The following is a 22,958-nucleotide window of genomic DNA, read 5'->3' on the forward strand; positions in this document are numbered from 1 at the left end:
GCTGAAAGCTGCTTACACAACAAAGGAAAATGGATTGCAGTCCATAAAAGCTTGCGCCAAAACTATTCTTTAATGTTATTGCTGCAGTTGATTGAAGTTGATTCCTCCCTCTCTCTCTCTCTCTCTCTCTCCCCCCTTACACACGCACACACACGAACACATATACACGATATTAAAAAGTTTACACACTCCTGTTAAAATGCCAGATTTTTGAGATGTAAAAAAAAATCCGATCAAGATAAATCAGTTCAGAATTGGCAAAGATTTCCAAAGCAAGATGTTCCATACTAATAGGCTCCTACCCCAAAAGAATGCTGTCACAAAATCAAAAGGTACTTCAACAAAGCATTAGTTTAAGGATGTGTACACTTACGCAACCACATTATTTTAACATTTTTATTGTTATTTTGTCCCTAAAAGTTTTAAATTCGTTTTTTCAATTGAATTTTACAGCCTATATGCAATATGAAAGATGGAAAAATTCTGAAGTGATTTATCTTGGTCTGATTTTTTTTACATCTCAAAAACCTGGCATTTTAACAGGGGTATGTAGATGTTTTATATCCTGTGTTTGTGTATGTGTGTTTGTAATTTCCCAAGTTCTATATAATTTCTCTTTCATTGTTTAAATTTATGAGAGAATAATGCAGGAACTTCACATCATTCATAATAATATGAATCCGATCAGTATCTCCCTTAAGCTTTTTAAGAGGAAAAGACATGATCTGACACTAAGTACATGTGGATCTTTTATGCTTCTCAGTGCATAAAAACTTAGATTAGGAGAAAGCCAAGTGAAATCACAGGTGGGTTTAGATCAGTGTTTCTCAACCTTGGCAACTTGAAGATATCCGGACTTCAACTCCCAGAATTCCCCAGCCAGCATTCGCTGGCTGGGGAATTCTGGGAGTTGAAGTCCGGACATCTTCAAGTTGCCAAGGTTGAGAAACACTGGTTTAGATAACCAAATCTGACTCCCTGCCTTATGTTGATATTCAAATAAAAGGGCCATAGCTCACCAGCTTCTACTGGAATTCACACAGAGTAAATTAGCCCAGCATCTCATTTCACCGAGGAATTGCTCTTACGTTGCCAGGTTTTCTCCTGCTATCAAGTTGAATTCTGGTCTCCTGCAAATTAAGCACACAGTTCTGTATCCTGAATTCTAGAGTGATAACAAGCAGGCCCTGTTCCTCAGTGAGACATCCTTTCAGTTATTTCAAGAGAATTACATCAGTGTTCCTTTCTCAAGGATAACACCATTTCAATTCCATTCAAAGGAACTACTAATCCTCTGATCATCTTTGCCCTTCTTTGAGCTCGTTCCAGTTTCTCTGAATTCGTAAACTGCTCAAAATGGGATATAGTACTTAAGGCAGAGTCACAACAGAAACACGTTTCTGCTACATTGTACTTGTAGCTGTATTGCACTGTTGGCTCATATTCAGTTTGCAGCCAACTATCATTCCAAAATCTTTTTCTCAAGCATTATCTCAAACACCAGAACAACTAGAGACAAGAATAGTTTTTTTTCCCCAAATGCCATCACTCTGCTTAACAACTAATTCCTAGAACAATGTCCATAATTTACCAAGAATGTATTACTATTATTCTTCTCTTCCTTCCTAGTATCTATCTCTCCCCACTTATGACTATAACCATGTTGCTGTATCTTTCCATTTATATTGTTTTTATTTTTTCCTAGTACGATTTGATAGCTTATTAGTAACCTTGCCTATCACTAAGTGTTATCTTTTTATTCTTGATGAATGTATTTTTATTATACACACTGAGAGCATATGCACCAAGTGTGTCCAACCACACTTGACCAATAAAGAATTCTATTCTATTCTATTTTTACCAAAAAATAATAATAGAATAAAACGTTTCCTATGCATTCATTTGATCTTTAGAAGTAAGGAGTAAAAATCTTAACTCATAGCTTACACATATAACTTCTTTCTGCTGTTGACTACAGAAGCTATTAACCTTTGACCTTTCATTTCTGCCCATAATAGCCTCAGAAACTTAAGAATTTGCAAGCTGGTATATAATACAGTTTGCTAAAGGGCTATTTATAAGTGGTGTTAACAAGGCTTTTCATATCCTGCTATTTAAAGCTGGAACTTAATATGCCTAACACTGTACGAGAAAACACTTGCTAGAGCACTGGACAAATATAATAGTGTTAGTTTAGCAAGAACGGGCAGTACTCAAGAGATGTAAATAAGGGATTCTCCGGTGTTGTTTTTTTTAAAATTGAGAATTGGTGCTTTTAACTTGTTTGTAAAGAGTTTAGAAAGATATTTTGGCAATAAAACAACCAAGTTTAGTATTAACTTCAGATTGTTTATGGTGCTTCAAACAAAAGAGATAATAAAAAATGTTAAAAAATAACTCAAGTTGGCGAATGGGCAATGAAATGTCAAGTACACTTCAAAGGAAGTGTAAAAAAGCAGTGTGCAGCTGGTACAAATATGTTAATTTCACATATTTGGTAATGGACTCTGAATTCATTGCTGGAAAAGGAAAGGTTGCTTAACAGAGAGATTGACAGAATCATGTTTCAAGCGTGCAGATGTCTCGTGGTGGAACCCCTTGGAGAAGGAATTGAAAATAGAACGTGGTAGTTTTATAATCCATTCATGCAAATCGGTGCTGTGATTGTGTTCAAGATACTGCATCCAGTTCTGGTTAACGTACTTAAAACAGATACTATAGAATATCTTACAATACTCTATGAAGTGAATTACAAATAAAGAATAACCCTGAATGACCAAATGATTGAACTTAGCAATGAGAACATTTTCTCCCCTCTTTCCGGCTAGTGGAGGTAGTAAGAGCTAATATAATAAAATTGTACAGGTAAAAAGCAACTTGAGATCATCAAGTTAAAAGGTCATAAGGTTTCCATCAGCTGCAAAATAGTAATCATTTCCGTAAAATATTGCTCATATAAGGGATTTGCAATTGAAGTGTGTACCGGTGTGAATCCCTGCCTTACTTTCAGGAATAACTTTGGCCATTAACCTTTTATTTGCTTGTCTGACACCTTAGATACCAACTTGCCATGGCGATAAAATAGGATTTGTAAGTGTTAAATACTGTGTGCACACCTTTGCATATATAAATTAGCAAATCTCTGCAACACTTGTTTGTAGGTTCTGTAACAAATTTGCTTCCTTGCAGCTTCCTGTTGAAGTGATGAGGCTTAAATGTGGCATTAAAGAGGCCACAATCTTAGTCTTGAGTCTCAATATATTCCCTCTTTGCCTCTTCATAGATTTTGCAGTACCAGTGCCAGCAAGTAAGATGCAATAACAATTAAAAAGCCATCTTGAACTGTAAACTGATTTTGTACAAGTACTTTTAAAAAAAGTTTTATTTACCCAATTGAACCAGTGATAAAAATTGAATGCGGTCTTTGTTCATTTTAATCTAAATTATTAAAAAATAGCAGCAGTTATTTGTTTATTAAGCTTTTATGCCGTCCCACTCTCAGTGACTCTGGGCAGCTCATAACAGTAAAATAAATTGTACATCAATATTGATGATAATAGCACTTAGCAATAGCACTTAGACTTATATACCGCTTCATAGTGCTTTTACAGCCCTCTCTAAATTTTACAGAGTCAGCCTATTGCCCCCAACAATCTGGGTTCTCATTTTACCCACCTTGGAAGGATGGAAGGCTGAGTCAACATTGAGCGTGGTGAGATTTGAACTGCTAAACTGCATCTAGCAGTCAGCTGAAGTAGCCTGCAGTGCTGCACTCTAACCACTGTGCCACTTTGGCTCATCATCATATTTTACAAAACTTTAGAGGTTCATTTTTAAAAAGAAACTAAAGCCAGACCATATTGCCCAGTTGTGACTCTTCAACAACTCAAAGCCAACCTGACAGTCTTGTTTGGCCAGCGTTTAGATCTGTTCCACACTCAACTTTCCAGGAATATATGACCATTTTTTAAATAAAAGGTTTTGTGTCACTGCTGTATACCTTGTGGCGCTCCTGAGATGTTCACAGCAAAGGCAAGTGTTAAGAGTTAGTTCTCGTATTACTGCTAATGCCACACAACAGTTTTCCCGTAGAGTGTGGGTTAAAGGACAGAGCCAGAGTAAGCCCCTTGTGCATAAACTGCTTTACCAGTTTTCTTTTTTCTGAAATTGGCAGTTGCATCTTTTCTCAATTTTTCAAAAATGTACTCACTCAGATACATGTGTTTATTTGTTAATAATTCTGCCTTCTCTTCAGAAGCTCAAGATGCGGTATCTAGTCCAGGATCACTTCAGAAATTTCCATGGCTAAGTGTGGACTTTACCCCAGTGTTGGTCTAACGCCTTTACCCCATTGTAGGACCATTCCCTCATGGCCGCTTTATTTCCTGGATTTATTCTAACAAGTCATTGCTATTCATTGTTTGTTTCATTATGCCAACATCCTAACAAAATAGACAGGTTGTCCTCGACTTAAGAAGCATTCCTGTTTGAAGTTACAGAATGAAGCCAAATATTTTAATATTGGGATATTTTTGAACAATGACCCCGGAAGTTAATTTTAAGAGCATTCGCCTTTGTAGATAGTAGACCATGTTTAAAAGATATTGTGAAAGAGGAACAAGTTTTACCTGAAAAGTTTGAGGTTGATCTGAATGTGGCTTTAAAAATGTCAAGTTACAAGAATGATAGGGAGAAAGATGCTACACTGGATATACAAGAGAAACCAGCTGATGTCTTAAATGAAAAAGGATAGGCAAATAACAAATCAAGAGAGTGACTGGATAATTTTCCTATATTGGATTTACAACAGAAACTTGTTTAAGTGTTGAAGAACATTGTGAGACGGGACAAATAAATAAATAAATAAATAAAAAGAAATCAAGTTCTAAGACATTATTTGATGGGACTAAAAATCAAGATTGTTAGAACTAAATGGAAGGAATATAAAATTGGTTTATTTCATCTAAGTTAAAATAGGTGTGTTATTATCCCTGATAACTCTTAATAGACTTTTGCTGATCAGGAGTGAAATGAAACTTTAAGAATTTGTTGACGAATAAGAGATGAAATATTGGAAGACATTATTTGTTATATTTTATGAGAAAGGGATTAATTACTAAAATCATTTATACTTGTGATGAAGTTTTTCATTACTGTGTTCTTACTTTTCTATTTTTTCCCTTTTTCTGCATCTTTATTTTTTGAATTGTTTAGTTTATATTAATTTATATTTTTGCAATTGTAATTTTAATGAAATTATTATAATATTTAATATATTAATATAATAAAAAGCAACAAAGGCAGATTACTCAACAATCCTAATGTAGCTTCCAGGAAATATAAAATGGAAGAGCAAGTACACAAACGCTATCTTAAGCCATTAGTAGAAAAGTAGATGGATGATAAGACTGAGCCATTTCCCTAATCTAGGGCTCTCAAGATGTATTGTCTTTGCAATTCCTTGTAGGGCAGGGGTGTCAAACTTTAATTGAGGACTGCGCCGAGGTTGTGTTTCACCTGGGGAGGTGGGTTGGATGTGGCCAGGGTGGCCATGGCCAGCTTGACGTCACTCTTGTCGGGGGTGCCTGTGACCCTTGCTCTGTGCCAGTGAAAATGGGCTCCTGGGGTCTCTTTTCAGCTGGGATGGTCTCCTGCAACCCTCTACCAGCAAAAACAGAGCTCGGGCTGCACGTGGCTCTCCCGACCTCTGTTTTCCCTGAGAGAGGCACTGCAGGCCTGTCTTGCTGTTTCCAGGGCGACCCCGTTGCCAGATCTAAGCACCCCACGGGCCGGATGTGGCCTGCAGGCCTTGAATTTTACACCCCTGTTGTAAGTAGGGTAAACTTTCTGGGAACTGAGGTCCCTCGGAATTGAGAGTCCCAACACCTTCAAATACCATAGGTCGGATAAAGTGTGGCTTAAGTGGGTTGTTCTAATCAGGCTTGAATAGGTTTGCATATTGTGCCTACATTTATGTGAAGTTTAGAAAACCTTCAAAGTTGTATTTATTCTGTCTCTTAGGTCCCTTCACAGATGTTGTCACCACAAATCTGAAACTTGGCAACTCGACAGATAAAAATGTCTGTTTCAAAGTGAAGACCACGGCCCCACGCAGGTATTGTGTACGACCCAACAGTGGAATTATAGATGCTGGAACGTCAATTAATGTCTCAGGTAAGTTTATCCAATTGCTTTTTTGTTTCAGAAATGCATTTGCTTTCCACCACTCATAACCATTTTGGTTCTGAGTACATCTGGAAGAGAATAAACAGATGTTAAATGGCCTGTGTAAAGCTGACGTTTTGAACAGCCCAATGTATTCTGCAAAGTTTCTTAAAAAAATACAGAACTGTTTCAATGTCAACACAGAGTTATTTCTCCTGTTTTCAGATGGAATTATAATTGGAGATGACTGAGCAAACGGCATAACACAACCTCTGGTTTTGGTGCTTTCTTAGCCAGTTTCACTTGGAAAGAGTAGTCTGTTGAAAAATTGTCATTCTAATCTCATGTAAAACAACTTTCTGCAACTTTGTACTTTTAAATTATGTTACGAGTAGTTTCCAGAATCTCTGGTTTTGGATTCCCCTATCTTAGAATTCTGGGGATTTTCCCCCCAACAAGTTGGAAGGCACCAGGCTGGGGAAGGGGTAGAATCTGCTGAAGGGGATTAGGAAGCTTTCCAGATGTTGCAGAACTGGGGTCATATGATGACAGACATTTAGTAACTACTCAGCCTTTTAAAGTAAAATTTCAATCTCATAGTTCTGAGAAGTAATAATCCGTTACTTTCACCATATTTTTCAAGTAACACAAGAAAAGGCATATGGTATATTTCCAGTGTATCCATTGTGTATAGAATATGGACGGTGGTATAATTAAACTAAATTAGTATAGGTTTTTTTAATGATTTGGTCAGATATTTGCATTGATTCATTGGTTATTAGGTGATTCATTTTCCAACAGTTTTCAATTACCTTTGCTGAGATTTGTTGAGAAATAGAACATTTATAGAAGGGAAATGGATATACTTAATAATTAGTCATTCAGTTGTATAAAACATGAAATGGAACAGTTTGTAGAGTCTTCAAACTCTTAACTGATTATAAAGATCAGAGATTGTTATCCAGATTTTTGAAGTGCTAAACTTCTGAGTAAGTTGCAAATGCTGATCATGTGATCATGCCATTTGTCAAGTGCCTGAATTTAATCACATGATCATGGGAAGACTGCAACAGTCATAAGTGCAAGGGTTGCTCATAAGTCACTTTTCTGCACTGCTGTAACTTCAAACAGTTATTATAAGTCTCTCTTGCCTAGGAAACGCATGTGTTGTCAAATCAATTTGGCCAGGGTACTAGTTTTATAAGGAAATGTTTTTTTTTTAATCTGTTCCTTTTCATTGAGAAAGATTCTGAAGATGGCAGCTGGAAGAACAGTTGGGCAGATATTTTCATCACTGTCGCCAGTTTAATTTTGCTTATTTCATCCGTGTGTGATCTTAATTTCTTGTACAACTTTCTATAAAACTTGTCTTCATTAGCATGTTTCCTTTTATCTTGCATGCCTATCTACCTTGAGCTCCTGGAGGAGACCTTAAAACTTAGAATGACAAAGCATTTAACTAAAAGTAATGAATATCAAATATTTAAGAGCCCCAACTGTAGTCTCTGCTGAATCACACTCATTAAAAGGCAGACTAGAAGATCATTCCTTTCTTTGTTTTAACAGCCTGCTAGGAAAGGGTGGCCAATGTTTGGCCTTGACAAAATTCAAGGGAGGATGAGGTTTCATAACTGCTGAGAATTAACAGGAATGTTTTGTTACTCCATCTTCCTTAGATTTAGGACAGAAATGTCCCAGAAAACTATGTTATCAGTGTCTCAAGGGCTTGTCATAATAATGCAGAGCATGGTATCCATTTTGTAAATATTAAAAGAGGCCAAGTGCCAAATAGCTTTTTTTTTCCCTGTAAAGGGACCATTTCTAAAGAGATATGCAGAGCACTTGTGGAGTGGATTGTTTTAATTTAAATGAACTTTTTGTAGCTGCACTTCTGCTAGTTGCTTAATGGGGGGGAATATGATGTGAAACAAAGACTTTAGATTTAGGATTAAAGTGAAAATTCTGGTCAGTTTTTTTAACCTGCACTGATGATGTTACCTAGTTTGGTGATGAAGCATCTGCCAGAAATCAATCAAGCTCAGTGAGCACCAAGGGTCCCTCAGTTCAATCCTGAGCTATACATATTCTCTTCCATTGGTTTTCTAACCACAGTTTGCATCATTACAAACATATATATAGTTTAAGCTTAGTGAGAAAATAATAGTCTTAAAAACCCCTGGTAAGCTTTTTTGGTAAAAAGGGGCCCATGATTATCATAACCTATAAGAGCCGTGGTAACACAATGGTTAGACTGCAGTATTGCAAGCTAATTCTGCCAGCAGTTTGATCCTCACCAGCTCAAGGTTGACTCGGGCTTCTAACCTTCCGAGGTCAGTAAAATGAGGACCCAGATTGTTGTGGGAAGATGCTGACTCTGTAAACTGCTTAGAGAAGGCTGAAAAGCACTCTGAAATGGTATATAAGTCGTAAATGCTATTGCTATTGCTGTTCCCTGGTTTTAAGGATTTTATACTACCTCCTCTATCAATAAAGAGCTTGATGTAATAGCGATTGCATTCCAAGTATCCCCAGTCACTACAGACAGAAACTACCATAGCTTTATATTTGGGCATGATGATAGTGAAGGACATCTATTCAATGTGCAATGAAGCAGAGAATTTTTCCTTAATAAAATGCAGTTTGCTAAAGAGGGAGTTTCTGACTTCAGTCTTCTGAGGTTCCTTGCGTAGCGCAGGCCTCACTTTTTAAGAAATGGCTAGTGTGTCCTGTAAGGCCTCATCAGCATTTCCTTGCTTGTTCATGTGATTCACTACAGAACTGCTTAACTCAGCCATTTTTCTCCTTTCATAGTATTTTACTAGGCTGCTGATTCTATAACTGTCTCTTCTCATTTTCCCTTAATGCACTGGCAGGGAAGGGTGGGGTCCTGCAGTCTGAAGCATCGTCAAAGAATGGCAGAAACCGGACGGAAAATCAGTTCGGCTTGAGCTATAATGGATTTAATAGGATTTCCATCACAGGAAGAGAGGTTAACGGAAGGGAGGGTTAGGCCTAAAGGGAAATGTGTGATCAATTTGCAAATACTTGAAAAATAGGATTTGATCAGAAGTTTGGGGTGCCAAATAAAAGCAGAGCACACCTGATATATGTAAGAAAATATTACCCCGTTTCCCTGAAAATAAAATCTCCCCAGAAAATAACCCCAGTGGGGCTTTTGAGCGCATGCGCTAAAATAAACCCTCCCCCGAATATAAGCCCTCCCTGAAAATATTGCAACACAGTAGCAGTCGTGAGGTGACCACGCTCACCGCCTCCTGCATCTCAAAAATAATAAGGCCAAGTGCTTATTTCTGGGGTCAAAAGAAAATTAAGACTCTGTCTTCTTTTTGGGGAAACACGGTACTATTTGGAAGAGTTCTGTTCATGGTGTCAACCAGCCAGATTCACTTAGAGAGTAGATGTTAATTCTTGTTCAACTTTCAGTGTCCACTCAATAACGTTGCATTAGATGGATGACCTTGAGTTAGTTACTCTGTGTCACCCCTAGGAAAGAAGCAATGGCAAACCACTTCTAAAACAACCTTGCTAAGAAAATTGCAAGGATTTATCCAGTCAGTCTCTGAGAATCAAACATGACTGAACATAAGAAAAAAATGTTTTGTGCTTTGGCAGAGAACAAAATTCTTCATTGAATAGAGGCAGCCATGGATTTTACTTACTTTGAAATGTTCACTTGTTTTATTCTTTCTATTGTTAATCTCTTGGATTTCTTCAGAATTTGAGTTTACCTTTACTTAAGGGTTAGTGGAACATGTAAAAATTATTTTCAAAATCTGTTCTTTAAACTAGTATTCATCCTCTACTCTTAAGCTAGGAAGTCAAGAATACTTTAGTCAAGTATTCAGTATTCACAAGCATTATGACAGAGGCCATCTCTTGCCTTAGCTTTCAAGCTACAATCTAGGCCTAGAGGTTTGACTGCAACAATACTAAAGTTATACCACAGTGCAACTTCCAGAGTGTATGTGTAAGTGAGCCTTGTCCCTAGGAATTGCTGTGAAATCACAGAAGATGTGAGTCACCACTTAGGTGCTTTACAAACCTGTAAAGAGGATAGTAGGTCTCAGGTTCATTCAAAATAGAAGTCTGGGCTCAGGTTGTAATGGTAAAAAGCTGAGTTCCATATTGATGTGAGTTTATAGAAATACTCTTCAGAACTGTCCTGCAAATTGCTTGTCTAGTTCTTCTCTCTTCCCTTCTCCCCCTTTCTGCCAACACTCAGTCAGGCCTTTGCAATCTTTTTTTCATTCTTAGCAGTAATTTAATTTTGCAGTCTAAGGTAGGAGCAGAAACTGTTATCTTTCTGTTTTCTCATTGGAGGGGAAAACGGAATCTCATCTGTATTTTGGAAAGCATAAGCCCAGTGTAAAATTATCTTGACAGAAATATTTTTTTTAAAAACATTATCTAGACAAAACGGATTCCTTTTTATAACATTTGGAAGTAGCTCAGACAGATACCTCCCAAATTCAGTGAATTGTAAAAAAGGAAGAAGAGTTTTTTCACAGACATTCAGCAAGTATGAGATTATAGAGACCTCTCATTCATCACACCTGCCATGTCTCTCATTCATCACACCTGCCATCTCTCTCATTCATCACACTTGCCATCTTTTATCTTTATTTTTATGGGTTTTTTTTTATTTTTCTGAGCTACCTAGAGATATTGAGAGTCAGAGGGCATACAGGTCTTATAAGTTATCAGTTGTTATTATGGCTGATTGTAATCAGCCAGATGTTTAGACTGGATTTGGCATTTTATCCACTATTACTATTGCAACACAATCAGATTGATTCTGCTATTATAGCCAATTTCAATAAAAGTAGTTGTAGCCTTCCTGCGGAATTGATTGCCTGGTCCAGTCTACCTACTGAGGTTAAAATTCAAACATTAGAACAGCCCTATGCTTGCAAATATTCCAAAAAGTGATTAAAACCTGGTGTTTCTGGAGGACCTTTGAGAGAGTGTGAATGCTGGTTACATTTGAGGGGTGCTGATAATGAATTGAATTTATATAACGAATGAATACAAGTACCCTGTTTCCCTGAAAATAAGACCTTCCAGGATAATTAATCGGGCTTTTGAGTGCATGCGCTAAAATAAGCCCTCCCCCAAAATAAGCCCTCCCTGAAATTACAGCAGCAGCCTTGATGTGACAACACTCGCCGCCTCCTGCACCTCAAAAATAATAAGACCTCCCCAAAAATAAGGCCAAGCGCTTAGTTCGGGGGTCAAAAGAAAATACAACCCTGTCTTATTTTCGGGGAAACACTCTCTCTTGTGTGTGTGTGTGTGTGTGTCTGTCTGTCTCTCCCAGGATCCAATCAGAGTTGGTTTATTTTCTAAGCTTTCAGGCTCATGCTTGACCCACCCTCAAGAAATTTCTCCCTGTCCAGAATACATTCTGAGAGAAAGACCCTGAGGATGGGCTCCAGATTGGATCCTGAATTTATGTATTTCAGGTTTTTGTTATACAGTGTTTTAAACTTATTGTTTGCTTGCTTACTTAGAGAGGTTTTCTTTACTGCTTCAGCCAGTTGACTCTGAATGGCATTCAATGTCCCAAATCCATAATTTAAAATTAAATAGTTGGATGAATAATCCCATTTTAAAACAAAAACATTACATTTAAAGTGTAATAATATAAAAACAAGAAATCGGTATTCAGAACACCAACTCATAACTCAGAGGAGTAGTCTCAACAACCCTGCCCAAAGTCTTTATGGACTACCTAAATCTTCACCAACTTTCTGAAACTTGGGGAAGAAATGACTGTTCAAATATCTGTGCAAAATAGTATTCCAGATGGCAAGTGTGAAATATTTTTCTGTGACTTCTGAAGAGGCTCTAATTAATGCAATCTCTAATTAAGGTGGTAATCTAATATTCTTCTAGACTTTATTGAGCTGGCAAACATCAGGGAAGTTAATTCCTGCATGTATCCACCTTGAATCATGAAAAATTTTAAAAATTGACAGCACTTTTGCTGTCCAGTTATATTTGGACTTCAGCTTCTATAATAGCAATAGCAATAGCACTTAGACTTATATAGTGCTCTCTACAGCCCTTTCTAAGCGGTTTTACAGAGTCAGAATATTGCCCCCAACAATTTGGGTCCTCATTTTACCCACCTCGGAAGGATGGAAGGCTGAGTCAACCTTGAGCCTGGTGCGGTTTGAACTGCCAAATTGCAGCTAGCAGTCAGCTGAAGTAGCCTGCAATACTGCACTCTAACCACTGCACCACCACAGCTCAATCCTTTGGCCCTACTAACAAATAATTGTGATGGGTTGGAGCCCAGTACAAACACCTGCATAAAAGTCATAAAAATAAGACACTACAGTTCATTCTCATATGCACAATCCATATGTAGTCCTCAACTACATCCATTCATTTAGCAACCATTTAAAGTGCCAACAGTACTGAAAAAAATAACGTAAAATGAGTTCTCGCACTTATGACCATCGCAGCATTCCCATGCTCACAAGTTCAAAATCCGGGAATGTGGCAGCTGGCATGTGATCTCAGGATCATTTGATCACCATTTGCAACCTTCCCAGCTGGCTTCTGACAGACAAATGGGGAAAGCCAGATTTGCTAATGACCATATGAAATGTTTAAGAACCATGGCAAAAAGGTCATAAAATCAGGTGAAATTCACTTAACACAACTGCTTTTCTTAGAAATATAAATTTTGGTCCCAATTGTGGGAGTAAATAAACATTCCCTGATTACTAGTATTGCACTATGCACAAAGTTTTTTAAAAAATCTTTTTTTAAATTACAGGTAGTCCTTGACTTACAAACATTCGTTTAGTGATCATTCAGTTACAACAGCACTGATAAAAATAACTTATCACTGTTTATCCCACTTACAACCATTGTAGCATCCCTGTGATCACATGATCAGAATTTGGATAATCCCATAACTAGTATGTATTTATGACAATTGCAGTGTCCCAGGGTCCTATGATCACCTTTTTCAACATTCTCACAAGCAACGTCAGTGGGGAAGCCTGATTCACTTAGCATCCATGTATTAACTGCAGTGTTTCACTTAACAACTGTGGCAAGAAGGATCATAAAATGGGCAAAACTCACTTAACAACTGTCTTGCTCAGCAATGGAAATTTTGGGCTCAGTTATGGAACCCATTAGCAGAACCTCAATAGAGGGAAGTTACTTTAATGTTTATAATCAAGTAAGATTGGACACATTGTGTTTTTAAACATTTTAACTGCCTCATAGTTGGAAAAAATCAGCTGATTTTTCATGTGTGCGAAAGTTGCCTGTTGTTCCTGACAACAGAATCTGTATTTGTACTTGCAATACGGAGAACAAGCAGATGCTGTTTACAACTTTTGTGATGACTTTCTCTTTGCTGCTTATAGCAGCAGCATTACTGCATGTTCCTTTGATGTCACAAAATTATAGGTTTCTAGTAAAAACCTGGTTCTGTTGATAAATTTTCAGACCTCCGAAGTTTTTTTTTTTCTTTTACAAATTCAGTGGATGATCTCCTCAGTTGTAGTTATTTCAGAATCCGAGATTACAATAGGAAGATGGCAGGTATTTAAAAAAAAAAAACAATTTATGGACAGTTGGAATACTATTTAGATATTTTAAGGTTAGCTATTAAAAAGAATAAAAGCAAGATGTCAGGCATATTAATACTGAAAAGAAATAATAGCAAATAACCGTAGATCAGTGGTTCCCAAACTTGGTAACTTTAAGACTTGTGGACTTGAACTCCCAGAATTCTCCAGCCAGCTGGAGCTGGCTGGAGAATTCTGGGAGTTCAAGTCCACAAGTCTTAAAGTTGCCAAGTTTGGGAACCACTGCCTTAGATGATTGGAATTTCCTCTTCCTGATAAGAATTCCAGCCATCCTGTGACCCCACCCCTGAAAAAAAACCAAACCCACCAGGTTTTTTCATATTTTTCTAAATGTCCTAAAGTCTGAGGTCACATGTTAAGGGCGGTTCCACCACAAAAGCGTGTAGGACAAAATCGCGCTCGACAAAAGCGCGCTGTGACGTCATCACAGCGCGACGAAAAAGATCGAAAAATGTAAAAATAAAGGGAAAACCTTACCCTAAGCCCCCCAAACCTAACCCTAAACCTAACCCTTAACCTAACCCTAAACCTAACCCTTAACCTAACCCTAAACCTAACCCTAAACCTAACCGTTAAAGTAACGAAAAACGTAACGCTAACCCTTAACCTAACGCTAACGCTCTAAAGCTAACCCTAACCCTTAACCTAACCCTAACCCTAACCCTTACCTTTATGTGAATCGGCTTGCTTTAATTTAATTTTTATTAATTTTTATTTGAATTTTTCGATCTTTTTCGTCGCGCTGTGATGACGTCAAAGGCGCAATTTTGTCGATCGCGCTTTTGTCGTCCGCGCGTTTGACGGGTCACGGTTAAGGGCAAGCGCCACAACAGAAAAGACATGCATTGTTTCAAGGAAGGACGCCAGAGTCTCTGTACCCTGTTAGAGCTTGTAGGACCCAGTCATATGGGAAGGGGCGGCCCTGTGAAAATATGATCCTGTGTCACATAGGGCTTTATAGATGATAACCAGCATCTTCCATTTAGATTTCTTTCAAAGCTTTTTGTGTTCATCCAAATATTGGATGCTGCTACGTGCATACTGTTAAGGCAGGAAGAACAAACTCACTTTCAGTTCAATAAGACAGAGTGGCTGTGAGTTAAGAAGCCAAACTGCATCACACATAGCAGCAGACTCCCCTATGCTGAACTGGTTCATAGTTTTAGGTCCTTCTGGACTCATCGCTCCTGCTTGGAAGAGCAGATATTGGGGGGGGGGGGGCATTTGCACAATTATATCTACACAGTTGCAACTATTCCTGATCAGGAGGGAAACTTTTTCATGGTCACTCACTTATTGGTCAACTTTGATTCAAGTTTTATTTTCTCCTGCTTCAGGAATGTCTCCGTGTATGTTTGTTTATTGGAAATTGTTTCTAGGTGCTGTGATATAAATTGTCTTATTTTATAATTTCAATTATGTTACTGAATTGGAGAATGTTGGCTGCTCAAAATACTTCACAATCGGATTAGCATAAATGAACAAGCAACCCTAAAACTGTATGTGTGCTACATAGCTCCGTGATGGCGAGCCTGTGGCATGTGTGCCAGAGGTGGCACGCAGAGCCCGCTCTGTGGGCCTGCCCACCATCGCCAGCTGCACTTCCGGGTTCCGGTGTGCATGCATGCGGCGGAACCCAGAACAGCAGCTGGCCGCTGTGTGCATGCGCACTGGCCAGCTACTCTCTTCCGGGTTCCGGTGCAAGTGCGCCCACTCCAGTTTCAGCACTTGGTGCTGAAAAGGTTAACCATCACTGATATGGCTCCTTATCTAAGGAGTTCTTCTCATGTCTACAATGTATAGAAGCTCTTGTTCTATATGATCTATAAGAATGAAATACCTTGGAGTAGAATTTTTCAAGAAAGTTTATCCACTAATTGTTCTCTAAATTAGCTCTCTAAAACAATAATTTCTAATTTGGGTATTGAATTCTTGATGTTTTCTGAGCTTGGTTGTTTCCCTGCTGATATTTCACTACCATTACATTGATGATGTTACTTACCCTGGTAATGAAATGTCTGGAGAAAAACAACCAAGTTCAGAGAACACCAACAACTTAGCAGATCAGTCACACATGTTCTTTACTATTAGAACTAGTTAAGATTAGGAAACTAGGGAGCCACAGGCTTATGTGCACCATCAGTTATAGAAACACATAGAGTGAATTTGGGCCACTTACCTTCTCTCAGGCTGTCTTGCCAGCCTCTTTTTCGTTCTCAGCCCAGCCTATCTCACAGGATGGTTTGCAGAAATATTGGACAAATAAATGATTATCTTGAAATGCTTTGAGAAAATGTAACAAGTAATATTATGTTAGAAGACTATTAGATACGTATATGTAGTGTAACATCTTCTGAAGTTACATGATGTTCATTTACTAGATGTATTTGTGTTGAAGAATCTACCACTGTATCATGTATAAGACAGTAGATCAAGTCCATAGCAATTTGAGACGTACTTTTTGAACGTACTTTTTGGAAATGCCTACGAGTTTGGTATGGCATGCAGTGTCCTTAGATCCGATTGCATTACATCCAGTTCTATGCTGCATCATTGCATGACTCAGTGGTGCAACCTCTGCTGAATCATCTATTTTAGTGGGCAAGTAGTAGGTATACCATGTTACACTGCAATCATTCCCTGGCTGGCTTACAATGCTAGCAAAGCTAATAAGAGCTGGGAGAATAACGAAGCATTGATATAGTCATCCATTTGGGAAAATCACTTTGGTACATAAGGCCGGATTTTTCTCAGCTTTCCAAGACGATAAGTATGCTGCGCCGGCAACCATAACTATATGACAGCCTTGTAGGTGTGCTGACTCAGCAATGATTTCTCTTTCAGTGATGCTACAGCCTTTTGATTATGACCCTAACGAGAAAAGTAAACATAAGTTCATGGTCCAGTCAATGTTTGCGCCACCTGATACTTCAGACATGGAAGCAGTAGTGAGTATTAGAAACTTTTCAATCTTCATGAACATCTTTTCTCTTAAAAGATTTGTGATTAGCCATTTTCTGAAGCATATTAAGCAAGTGAGCTAGAGGAAGATAGAGATCTAACTTTGGCCTCATGCTATATTTGCATAATAAGGTGGCACCTCCACACTAAAACACATGTGTAGTTTGTTATGGGAATGATGTGATTATGTCTCTTCAATGAACTTTTTATATATAAATTAATATCTGCAGAAGATGTTTTATAGCTTTGGAAATCATTAGTATGTGGAAGAAGAGGTCACCTGATTTCATAGCATGGTTGCCACTAATGTAGTATGCTGATCAGAGTGGAGAATTTGAACTATGTTTTAACTGTACATGTGGTAGTCTGAATTAACCAGCCATTCTACCTTCTGAATTGCTATCCTGTTTCCCCGAAAATAAGACTTCCCCGGATAATAAGCCCAATTGGGCTTTTGAGCGCATGTGCTAAAATAAGCCCTCCCTGAAAGTATTGCAACACAGCAGCAGCCATGAGGTGACCACGCTTGCCTCCTCCTGCACTTCAGAAATAATGAGACCTCCCTGAAAATAAGGCCAAGTGCTTATTTTGGGGGTCAAAAGCAAATAAGACCTTGTCTTATTTTCAGGGAAACATGGTATCAAAGCATCAAAGTGTAATTGGTGGAACAAATTGTTAATCACCATTCTACTGCATTTCTGCTCTTTAAACATGCTTCACCATATAGGGAATAAAGCAGTATTAAAGAGAACTGATAGTTGTAATTTGCTTTTATCCATCTGGTGATAGGACTGACTCCCCTGCATTAAGATTCTAGAATACCCTTGTTTGACTCTTCCCATTTTGATTCAGAGATCTGCAAATTTTCATGAGCTTAGTAGCCCATTACTATTATTTATAGTTGCATTTATTTTTCAGGAAAAAAAATTCCCTCTGCTTCTTCAGTGCTTTCCTGTATAAAGGGCTTGCATGGAAGCATGCATAGATAGCTACCACTGCTCAAAGAAAGAGTTAAGCAACATGTGCTTCCCATGTTTACAGGGAGACAAATGATCCAGTGGAATCACACAGCCAAATTCCAATAGCCATTCAGCTGCCAAACAAACTTCAGTCTCCTTCCAAATTGAATGCTGATGAAATGGTTGGATATCCCTGATATTGCTTACATGCTCCCTTCCCATCTATACAGCATTAAAGTTGGGAGCTGCCCCAGACAGAATGTTTGTTGGCTGACCTCATTATACATTCTCAGAGGCTACCTGACTTTATTCCTATTTATTCCAATACTAGCTGATTGCCCGGCATTGGCCCCGTATTTATTTATAGGGGAGAAATGTCCGGACAAAACGGAATTTCTAATGTTGGATTTTCCCCCTCACCAGAGGGAGCCCCTTTGTAGAGTACTGTAAAGCCATTTCCATGGCAATTCCACTGTACTGTACAGTAGAAGCCATTTTACGTGTCTGTGTGTGTGTGTGTATAAATATATACATACATACATATCCCGAAAATAATCCCTCCCCCAAAATATTGCAACACAGCAGCAGCCATGAGGTGACCACGCTCGCTGCCTCCTGCATCTCAAATATAATAAGACCTCCTCGAAAATAAGGCCAAGTGTTTATTTCGGATGTCCAAAGAAAATAAGACCCTGTCTTATTTTCGGGGAAACACGCTAGTTTAATATAAATCCAAATATTGTTTTATTTAATAACTTTATTACTTCTATTTGTGCTGTAGTGGAAAGAAGCAAAACCAGAAGAACTCATGGATTCTAAACTTAAATGTGTGTTTGAACTGCCAGCAGAAAACGATAAACCCGTGAGTCCCTTTAATTTTTATGTGATTTAAAAAAAAAAAAAGACGAAAAAGAGATGGTAAGTTCTTGATTTAGGATTTACAATTTTCAAGGTCTCAATGTTCATAATTGTTCAACAATGAAAAACAAAAAGAAACAGTTACAATTTATTTGTTTTCCTTCATTGGATTTTTCCCCCTAAAATATACAGGATTAATTCTAGTGGCAATAAAAGAGTTTTCTTGGTAGTAAGACTAAAAAGAAGCAAGGCATCTTTTCAAAATACAGTTTCAGTAGTTTGACTTTAAGAAATTCAGCCTGCAACCCTTCAGATAAATTGGAGTATAACTATCTTTGGGCAGACTAACTGGGAATTAGACCTGCAAGTGAAATATAGAAGGTTGGAGAAGATCACATTTAAAAAGACCACATCCCTTTATTCTGCTGTTTTTAAATGCTTTTGGATTACAGTGGAATGTGGAAATTGTTTTTATATACATATTGGGAACAGATCCTTCATTTTCAGCATTACTTTTTAAAAGGTTGATGTTCTCCCAGTATCGCATTCTAATCTCTCCATTTAAATGGAATCGTAGCATATATGCAGGCACTGCTTTCAAAACTAGGGCTGTATATATTGCAATCTCTTCCTTATACTTTTAGAATAGTGCATATCTTGGGAAAAAACCATGTTGAATTAATGTTCAGGCTTCCTTTATCCCAAATATAAAAGTACAAAATCCTGGAGAAATGGAAGCTATGATACCTGTGTAGCCTTTTCCTAATTGGATTTAGGAATACGTCTCCAGAAACTCCTAGCCAGCAGGCCTGAAATTGGCTCAAAAGGCTTGGAACTAGAATTCCAGCACATTTGAAGGATGACAGTTGGGAAGGCTGGCATAGGAAAAAAGAGAGAAACATTGATTACTTTCTTTTTTCTGATCTCTCTAAACATTGAACGACAAAACAATGAGTTGCATAAATTTAAACTTTTATAAGCTGAATGGCTTACAGCAAGTAACAGCTACATTTTATTTTCTATCATCGGTTTCAATATGTCAGAATGTAACTTAGTTTCAGTGAGGAGGAATAGTAGTGTAGGTCACACTAGAGATTTTATGGAGGAGTGAATGGGTGGCTAAAGAACCTCAGCTCAGAGCTGTTTGAATTGGTCAAACATTGAATTGAATTGAAGTGTGGGCCTTCCTTTGGTGCTTATCTTGCCCTTGGGAAACACCAGAGCATGATTTATATTGGCTTCTGTCAACGTTAGAATTTGGTGGCTCAGTGGTTAGAATGCAGTACTGAAGGCTACTTTTGCTGACTGCTAGCTGCCAGCAGTTCGGCAGTTCGAGTCTCATTGGCTCAAAGTTGACTGCCTTCCATCCTTCCGAGGTCAGTAAAATGAGGACCCAGTTTGTTGGGGGGAATAGGCTGACTCTAGACTCTAAAACACTATGAAGCGGTATATAAGTCTAGGTGCTAATGCTAGTGCTGTTCCAAAAGACAGTGCTTCTAGAGGTCCATCGGATAGAGAGTAGCGGTCCCCAGCACGTTATGAGTGGACGGCCCATTCAAAAACAACTCCCCATAGCTCTAAGATGAAAGGAATGACTTGTTTTTACAGGCTAATAACTTAAGCCCAATCATGAGTTTGAGGCAGCAATGAGAAATGGCAAAAAGTATTTTAATTTACCAAACATTTTAAGGAAAATGTTTTAAAGGACTGCCAGTCTTTTAAAACATTGCTAGACAATGGTACTCTAGAATTTTGGTCTTCTGTTCCTAGGATAAGGATTATAATCCCAGTATTTAGTTTGGATGATGCTACCATACCCTGCCAACAAAAATATGTATAGTCAGGGCTATGGTTTTCCCAGTTAAAATGTATGGCTGTGAAAGTTGGACCATAAGAAAGGCTGAGCGCCAAAGAATTGAGGCCTTTGAACTATGGTTCTGGAGAAGACTCCTGCAAATTCCTTAGATTGCAAAGCGATCAAACCAGTCCTAGAGATCAACCCTGACTGCTCTTTAGAAGGCCAGATCCTGAAGATGGAACTCAAATACTTTGGCCACCTAATGAGCAGGGAGGAGTCACTGGAGAAGAGCCTCATGCTGGGAACCATTGAGGGCAAAAGAAGACGGGGATGGCAGAGAAAGAGGTGGCTGGATGGAGTCACCAAAGCAGTAGGTGTGCGGTTAAATGGACTCCGGAGAATGCTAGAGGACAAGAAGGCCTGGAGAAATGTTGTCTATGAGGTCGTACACGACTTTGTGATTAACACCACTACCATAGCATGTGCAATTATTTTTGTTTTATTTTTGTATTCAACCAAAGCATGTGCAATTATTTTAATGGATGTCTAGGTCTGAACAAATGCATTCAATGATCAAGGGGTCCTTAGTTATCCATAGCTACAGTTGAAACTAAATTTATATTCATTCACTGTTTTCAAAATATGGTTCTTAAAATTCATAGTAACTTCTAAGTATGGTTGGGAACAAGGTGGATTTGTTTAAGTCAAGTCGATTTAAATCATGATTTAAATCACTAGTAAAAAGGCTTGATTTAAATCAACTTGATTTAAATCATAATGTTTAAAGAGCAACTGTCATCTCTGTCCTGTAGCAGCTCCTCCTCTGACCCGCTGTTGACTCATCGGCAGTCACAATATTGCAGAATATACAGTCTCATGCTACATAACTAAGCTCCATTTCATGCTGAATAAACTAAATTATTAATGTATCTAAAATAGAAAACTATCTTTAGCATTTTATTAAAATAAATTTGATAAAAGTAAAAAAAAATCTGATTTAAAATTTAAAAATCTGATTATTATTTTTATAAATCATCGATTTTTATCCACACTGGTTGGGAAGACTTTTGAGTCTTTTCTGGTGGTGTTTACTTATAATTCCCAACATCCCTACCAGGACACATAATTTATAGCTTCATTGGCTTCTGGTATCATCCTTTTTCGGAATGATAAGGCAGAATCCTAGGTGGGCCAGCTAGGCCAAAGGCACATAAGAAAACATCTATTCTTGCGGAACTTTGGTTGTATGTATTTATTGGGGGGAACTTCACACCAGACCATTGGCATTTAGATGAGTTTCCAGGATGCAAAGAACAGCTTTCTAATTAGGCATGCCAAAATTGTGGTATTGGCTGTTTCAAGAGGTCCATTCACCTTTCTTGCTTTCTATCTTGGGCTTTGCTAAGACTTTTTAGAACTTTTAATGAGAACTGTAATACTAAGTGTTGTTATTTGGCATGAATTTTGTACAGCCTATTGTTTAATTATTTTGTTGTGGGCACCCTCTACATGCTAAAATTACAACAGATAGAATAATTATTAATTGCCATTAAATAACTCTTCCTACTCTTCTTTCCTATTCTCTCAACAGCATGATATAGAAATAAATAAAATTATATCCCCAATTGCATCAAAGACAGAATCTTCTATAATGTCAAAATCATTAAGTTCTTCTTCAGATGACAGTGAATTGAAGAAAGTAATGGAAGAATGTAAGAGACTGCAGTTAGAAGTTCAGAGGTTACGAGAGGAGAATAAACAATTTAAGGTAAACTTATTTGTTTGTTGCCTACATAGTCAAAAGATTTAGGAACACCCTGATGTGAGGGATTTTTTTCAAATCATAATGTAACCACAGTTGGACTATACATGGCATTATTGATTCTTCACAATTAATTCACTGTTTTAATCACAGTGTAGAAAAATCCATAGTGACCTAATTTGAATAGAACTCCAAAACAACCCCCTTTTTTATATAAGCAATAACACTTAGACTTATATACCGCTTTACAGTGCTTTCGAGCCTTCTAAGTGGTTCACAGAGTCAGCATATTGCTCCCAACAATCTGGGTCTTCATTTTACCAACCTCAGAAGGATGAAAGGCTGAGTCAACCTTGAGCCTATAAATCACCTTCATATTAACTCAGAAATTAGGAAGCTTTCATTACATCTTAACATGTAATGAAAGATTATTTTTTGTGTGTGTTTTCCTTTAATAAAAACAATAAAAATTAAAAAAAAAATTAGGAAGCTAAGCTGGTTGTGTTCACATGATGCTGAGCCACACCTTGCCCATCCATCTTTTTGGTTAATGAATTAATGAACCACTCCATGTGGGTAGCTTATGGGTTCAGCATTCTGTGTGAAAATGATCTATTGTCTTCCTTGAGTTAATTAAGGGTGAGTGCTGAGCCAACCAAATGAGTAGGGTTTTGAGTTGATCTAACAACAGTTCTGCTTGAGAGAAGAGAAATTGAGTAAATAAAACCAATGACACTTGAATTGTATCCCCTCTACTTTTTATGGCTATGCAGATAAAACCAACGTTTTTTTAGTTTAAAAATTTGTGGCTATGTTTT

The 22,958-nt window shown here is 37.8% G+C and overlaps 1 protein-coding gene across 2 annotated transcripts in view; it reads left to right on the top strand.

Moving 5' to 3' along the window:
* Positions 1–22,958, top strand: part of VAPB (VAMP associated protein B and C) — a 52,615-nt gene that overhangs the window by 25,146 nt on the left and 4,511 nt on the right. The window contains exons 2-5 of one of the 2 annotated variants that reach the window (XM_032217694.1): positions 6,022–6,174; positions 16,647–16,750; positions 18,504–18,584; positions 21,970–22,146. In XM_032217694.1, the coding sequence (XP_032073585.1) occupies positions 6,022–6,174; positions 16,647–16,750; positions 18,504–18,584; positions 21,970–22,146 (515 nt within the window). The remainder of the gene's footprint in view (positions 1–6,021; positions 6,175–16,646; positions 16,751–18,503; positions 18,585–21,969; positions 22,147–22,958) is intronic. The other variant, XM_032217695.1, reaches the window with a different exon arrangement.

The sequence above is a fragment of the Thamnophis elegans genome, chromosome 5, assembly GCF_009769535.1.
Source record: "Thamnophis elegans isolate rThaEle1 chromosome 5, rThaEle1.pri, whole genome shotgun sequence".
Classification (NCBI taxonomy): domain Eukaryota; kingdom Metazoa; phylum Chordata; class Lepidosauria; order Squamata; family Colubridae; genus Thamnophis; species Thamnophis elegans.